This window comes from Callithrix jacchus, chromosome 16 (genome assembly GCF_049354715.1).
Source record: "Callithrix jacchus isolate 240 chromosome 16, calJac240_pri, whole genome shotgun sequence".
NCBI lineage: Eukaryota > Metazoa > Chordata > Mammalia > Primates > Cebidae > Callithrix > Callithrix jacchus.
This window is the reverse complement of record NC_133517.1, coordinates 54,824,938-54,830,748: the sequence shown is the minus strand read 5'-3', so window position 1 is coordinate 54,830,748 and position 5,811 is coordinate 54,824,938. Positions and strand designations below refer to the sequence as shown.

Genomic DNA, 5,811 nt, shown 5'->3' with positions numbered 1-5,811 from the left:
CCCATTTTCCAAGGAAAGTCCCGCGGCTTCGGCTGCGGAGGTGCTGGAGGCTTTGCGCTCAGATGAGGGGCCGGATGCCAGGGCCGGGCCCGTCTTTGGTGCGGGGCTGGCGAGGGGCGCGCGCTGCTGGGGAGGTGGAGACGCCGGGGCGCCCGGGCACCCTCGTGCCTGCAGCGCCGCGCACGGCCGCCAGGTGCCGCTGTGACGCCCAGCGCGCGCCCCGCCCCAAACGCGTCAGAGGCGCTGGCCGGGGCTGCGGGTCGGACCACGCAGGGCGCGGGGCGGGGGCGGCAGGCGTGGGCAGAGCTCGGGCACCTCCCCCTTGGTCGGCCGCGCGCAGTGGTTCCGGCCGCGCCGCGCTCGCGAGTTCCTAGGAGGCCTGGCGGGCCCCGCAGCCGCACCCAGCGCCCGCCGCCGCCGCTGCGATGCTGGGGCTGCTGGTGGCGCTGCTGGCCCTGGGGCTCGCGGTCTTCGCGCTGCTGGACGGCTGGTACCTGGTGCGCTTCCCAGGCGCCGTGCTGTGCGCGCGCCTCCTGCAGCCGCGCGTCCGTGACCTGCTGGCGGAGCAGTGCTTCGCGGGCCGCGTGCTGCCCTCGGACCTGGACCTGCTGCTGCACATGAACAACGCGCGCTACCTGCGCGAGGCCGACTTCGCGCGCGTCGCGCACTTGACCCGCTGCGGGGTGCTCGGGGCGCTGCGGGGGCTGCGGGCGCACACCGTGCTGGCGGCCTCGTGCGCGCGCTACCGCCGCTCGCTGCGCCTGCTGGAGCCCTTCGAGGTGCGCACGCGCCTGCTGGGCTGGGACGACCGCGCGTTCTACCTGGAGGCGCGCTTCGTCAGCCTGCGCGACGGCTTCGTGTGCGCGCTGCTGCGCTTCCGGCAGCACCTGCTGGGGACCTCGCCCGAGCGCGTCGTGCAGCAGCTGTGCCAGCGCAGGGTGAGCGACCCCCGGCCCCGGCGCACGGCCTTTGCGGGACCCCTGGGAGCTCCTGGTCCCCGGCCCGCTCTTGCACCTCTTTCGGGTCCTGCTACCATCCTGCCCCTCGCCGCTCCCGCCCCTCCCTCTCTACCGGGTGCGTTCCTCGCTGATGCCTTTCTTCCTGGGGGTTCCTGGGGTCCCTGAATCAGCTCTTCCTTCGGGCTTACCGTGCTTCCCTCCTGTCCTTTCTCACCCTGGCCCCTCATGGTTTACTGTCGACCCCTCCGCTCGCTCCTGAGACCCTAAGTCCGGATGCTGTGCTGTGTCTGGAGTGCTGACCTTCCTCTCTGGTCCTTGATCCTGAACATACGCTGGAGGGGTTACCAGTTAGGTTAGGTTTTTGGGAGTTCCCGAGGACCTGAGGTCCCCTTTCACACAGCTTAGGGCTGGGTCCTGGACACCTGCGTTGGGGTTGAAGGGCTGAGCCGGGGAGCTGCAAGCCTTTTGACCTTTCTGCAGTTGGAGAGGGGTGGGCCTGGCGCCTCACCAGGGCTCGCTCCTTTCGGCAGGGCAGAACCGCCCCTGCAGCACGGAACTGGGGCCCTGGGGACGGCCACCGGACCGACGTCGCCAGAGCAGATGCCTGAAAAGCTGCCAGGAGCATCCAGGCAGGAAGCCAGGGCCTGCCCACCCCTCGTGTGCCTTTAGGCGGAGCACTGCCCTCCCCGGTCTCCCACAGGTGCCTCCCGAGCAGAGGAGGGTCAAAGTGTCACCTCAGTCCTGGTGTTATAGGAAAGGGGCCCCGATCCAGACCTCAACAGAGGGTTCTTGGATCTCGCATTAGAGAGCATTCAGGGCAAGTCCGCAGTGCAAAGTGAAAGCAGGTTTGTTAAGAAAGTACAGTGGTGAAAGCATTGTGCTCTAGAGACACAGCAGGACGTTCCACCCCAGGTGCACTGCTTGCATATGTGGGGACGTGTGCTCTGCTACAAGGGTGTGTGATAAAGGATCAATTTTCTTAATTACTCTATTTTGCAAGAGTCGATATTACTATCTTTTAAAGCGAAATTAGGAGCGCCTTTGTTCTCCAGATAGTGGTATATCTGGACCCTCCCAAGTCTGGTCTGTTCAGTAAATATTATCAATTTGTCTCCTTAACCATAAACATTTCGAGGCCAGGAAGCCTGGTTTTCTGAGAATGCAGCCCAGTAAGGCCCAGCCTGATTTTCCTACCCCTCACTCAAAATGGAGTCTCTGATTGAAACGCCTCTGACATTGAGAGGTCATGTCAGGGCTGGGGAGACGGGCTCGGAGGAGCAGTGGCTCTGTCCAAAGCTGCACAGCAGGCGGCAGGGCACAGCTCCCTCGGCTTCTGTTTCTGTTGAGTCATGTGAACCAAAAAGCATCCGAGATAGGTCTCAGTCGGTTTAGAAAGTTTATTTTGCCAGGGAGAAGGACGCACCAGTCCTGGTGACATGCCCAAGGTGCTCGGGGTACAGCTTGCTTTTATACATTTCAAGGAGGCGCAATACAATCAATACATGTTAGAGTCACATTGACCCCATCTGGAAGAGGACTTCCAGGTCACAGGTAGATTTGAAGTTTTCTGGTTGGCAGTTGGTTGAGAGCTGTCGTCAGTAGGAAGGTGAGTCTGGGTTAAGATGGGGTCGTGGAGACCCAGGTTTCATTATGCAGGCGAAGCCTCCAGGCAGCAGGCTTCCGAGGGAACAGATGGTGAACGTTTCCTGTCAGACTTAAGGTCTGTGTTGTTGATGTCGGAGGCATTAGAGGTCTGGCGCACACCCTCTTCCATCGTGGCCTGAGCTAGTGTTGCAGGTTAAGTTTGGAGGGCCCTGGCCTGTTGGAGGAAGTTCATTCAGATGGTTGCGGGTACCTTCCGATGTTATTTTTGGGTTATCGTCAGGAATCCCCTAGAGGGCCTGGATGTCTCTCTGCCCCCAGGTGCTGGGCTCTGTGTGTCTCTCATGCATCTAGAGTGTGGGGGCAGGGAGGAGGCTGCCAAGGCTGAGAGCCGGGTGCGGAGGCCGAGGAGATGGGGAGCAGGGTTGCTTTTCTGAGAGGGAGGGCGTGATGAAATCAGGCATGGCTGGTTGGTGAGGTCCATGTGTGAGGTGAAGGCTGGGACCCAGAACAGCAGAGACCCTGTGATGAGGTGGAAGAGCCATGGGTGTAGCTTGGAGCAGGCTGAGCCAGGTTGGGGACCTGCATGCTGAGAGGCTGGCGGGGGTGATGTGACCAGAGAGGAAGGGCAGGAGTGAGTCTTGGTCGAGCGGTTGAAACTAGGCAGGGAGGGGAGTGGTCCAGGGGAGAGTCCAGGCCCAGCTCTGCTGGGACTTGCAGGGGGCCCAGGTCATCTGCAGGGAAGGTCTGGGCTCTGTCTCTGTGTGCTACTCACCCTGAAGCAGGGGTGGGCGTGTGCTTGGCCTCTCCCCTCATCCTGGGAGCTCCCAACGCCCATCTGCAAGGCTGTGGACCCCTCAGGAGAGGCCTGGAGCCCAGCTCCCATTGCCACATGGTGGCCCTGTGTACAGAGAGGGTTGAGAGTGGAGGGCTCAGGCCCAGGTTGCCCTTGGAGATGAAGTGCTGTCCTCTGGGTGCCCTGTCTGGTGCCTTCCCAGAGGAGGGCTCCATGCTGGCTCTCCGTTCCTCTGTCTGCTGTCACCGTGAGGCCTCTGGATTTCCTGTCTGTCCTTCCCAATGTGCCAACTTCTTGGGCTTCTGTCTGGGTTCTGGGGATGGCCCCTAGGGGAGATGGGCCTGGCACAGGCGGGGCTGTGTCAAGGTGGGTATTCGAGGGTAGCACAAGCATGCAGGGCCTGGGGAGGCATGGGCACAGCCTGGCAGGTGGTGGGGCGGGGACTCCTGGAAGGTCACGGGCTGGGGAGCAATGTGGCCAACAGCCCAGAGGTGGAAAGGCAGCAGCTTGGCTGGGTCTCCCTTTCTGTCCCTTGCAGGTGGAGCCCCCTGAGCTGCCGGCGGACCTGCAGCACTGGATCTCCTACAACGAGGCCAGCAGCCAGCTGCTCCGAATGGAGAGTGGGCTCAGTGATGTCACCAAAGACCAGTGATTGCCACCTTCACACCCTGCCTGCCCCAGCCATCATCCTGGGTCTGGGGGCTGTGCAGAGATGGCAGGCTGGGCTGCCCTCTTCCAGCTGGAGGGGCCTCTTGACCAGCCTGACCCACCCCCCTTCACCTGCAGGGCCCCCCAGTTATTGACACCCCTCTGCTGGGCTCCAGGCTAGGCAGAGGGAGGGAGTGGCATTAGCAGTCTGACCCAGCTCTGACCTCAAGGTGAGGATGGATGGGCAAAAGGGAGCCCCGCCCTGCCCCACAGTGCAGCCATTCATGGGCCTACGTAGGGAAGGATGGTGCCTGGAGCAGAGGGACCCACAAGTGCCTCCTGCACTGCTGCAAGGGGCAAGGCAGGGCTAGGCCAGAGCGTCCTGGGTACACGGGGCCTGGCGTGCTTCAGGTGTAGCAGGCACTCCTGAAGGCTCAGAGGAACATGCTAAACACAGAGGGCAGAGTAGGTAAGGAGACGCCTGCCGGGCAGGCCACGAACAGGTGGCTCTAAGGGGGTGCCTGCCAGGCAGCCCCCTCTGGCTTCTGCTGAGGTGGATGCAGGCCTGGGGCAGAGCCTGGATGGTCAGAGGCTGGATCTGGAGGTGGAAGGAAGGGAGGCATTTGCCGGCAGAGGACAGGGCACCTGGATCCCTGTTGCAGTCGGGCTTGCCTCCTCCTCCCCAGGCAGGCTGGGCGGGAGGGTAGCCTTGTGGCCAGGAGGGACCAGACCAGGTAGCACAGGGGTTTCTGGAGAGGCAGCAGGCTTCCTGCTGGGGCGCCCTTGGAGAGAACGGAGCAGGTGTCGGACTCTGTGGGGTACCCTTGGCCACTCGCACCCCTCGGTGCCCACCAGGGCCATGCTCTGTGACCTTGGGCTGGTCCTTGCCCTCTCTGGGCCTATAGCACCACAGGCCTCTGCACCCCCTTAGAGCCACCTGTTCGTGGCCTGCCCGGCAGGCGTCTCCTTACCTACTCTGCCCTCTGTGTTTATCATGTTCCTCTTCAGCTGCTGGGCCGGCCCTGCCTTGCAATAGCACAGCCTTTCCTGGCAGCTTCTCAGTCCTCCCTGATGGAGACATCAGGCTGCCAGGATGCTGGTCAGGGCCACCCACTCCTGCCTAATGCCTCATGGGAAAGCTGGGGAAACTGAGGCCTGGAATGGCCCAGAGTCACTGAGGCAAAGTTGTGGCTGCCCCAGACTGAGGCTCCACTGATGCCCTCAGATTCCAGGGAGAGGGTACCCTATCTAGCCAGGTGCAGGGGTCACTGCTTGTCTGCTCAGGGCTGTGTGCCCGCCCGCCTGTGCCCCTGCACACTGGGAACTGCCTCCTTGCTGCCGCCTCCAGGAAGCCCACCTTGAGCCAGAGCCAGGAGGTGCAGCGCTGGGCCTGATGGAACCCTCCCTACCCCCACCACTTCTGTTCTTAGAGCCATCATGGGAAAGCTGCAGTCTTTCTGTTGTATTTAAAGAAAGCCCAACATTAAAGGGTTTTCCTTGCAAGTATGCTGGGGACGTCCTTGTTTCCAAGCCCTCACCACCACTGCCATCCAGCCAGGGGCTGAGATGGGACCAGGGAAGCTGGGGCCCATTCCCAGGATGGGTTTTCTGGCATGGAGGGCTATCTAGGCTGGTGGGGCTCCCATGAATGGAGGGATCAGGCTGGCCGGGCATGACTTGTCCCTATCCCTCAGGGCATAGGACTGAAGCCAAGAAGGTGCTGTGCAAAGTCCCCTGGGGAGCCCACCCTGCCCTGGGGAGCCCTCCCTGCCCTGGGGAGCCTTCTCTGCCCTGGGGAGCCCTCCC

At 62.5% G+C, this 5,811-nt stretch overlaps 1 protein-coding gene across 3 annotated transcripts; it reads left to right on the top strand.

The window, feature by feature from the left end:
• Positions 1–338: 338 nt before the first annotated feature.
• On the top strand, positions 339–5,508 carry THEM6 (thioesterase superfamily member 6). 3 transcript variants are annotated; one of them, XR_008477139.2, is made up of 3 exons: positions 339–938; positions 1,490–1,659; positions 3,896–5,508. XR_008477139.2 is itself a non-coding variant. In XM_002759195.8 (2 exons), exons 1-2 carry the CDS (start codon positions 426–428, stop codon positions 4,007–4,009), a joined length of 627 nt encoding a protein of 208 aa, XP_002759241.2. In that variant the 5' UTR covers positions 339–425; the 3' UTR covers positions 4,010–5,508. The 3 variants fall into 3 exon arrangements, 2 of the variants coding, with proteins under 2 accessions (XP_002759241.2, XP_035132541.2); XM_002759195.8 differs by lacking the exon at positions 1,490–1,659; XM_035276650.3 differs by lacking the exon at positions 1,490–1,659 and having other exon boundaries at positions 339–1,074.
• The last annotated feature ends 303 nt before the right edge of the window (positions 5,509–5,811 follow it).

Bases quoted from the DNA above. Each gene is read 5' to 3' on its own strand.
- THEM6 (XM_035276650.3), top strand. From the start codon at position 426: ATGCTGGGGCTGCTGGTGGCGCTGCTGGCCCTGGGGCTCGCGGTCTTC.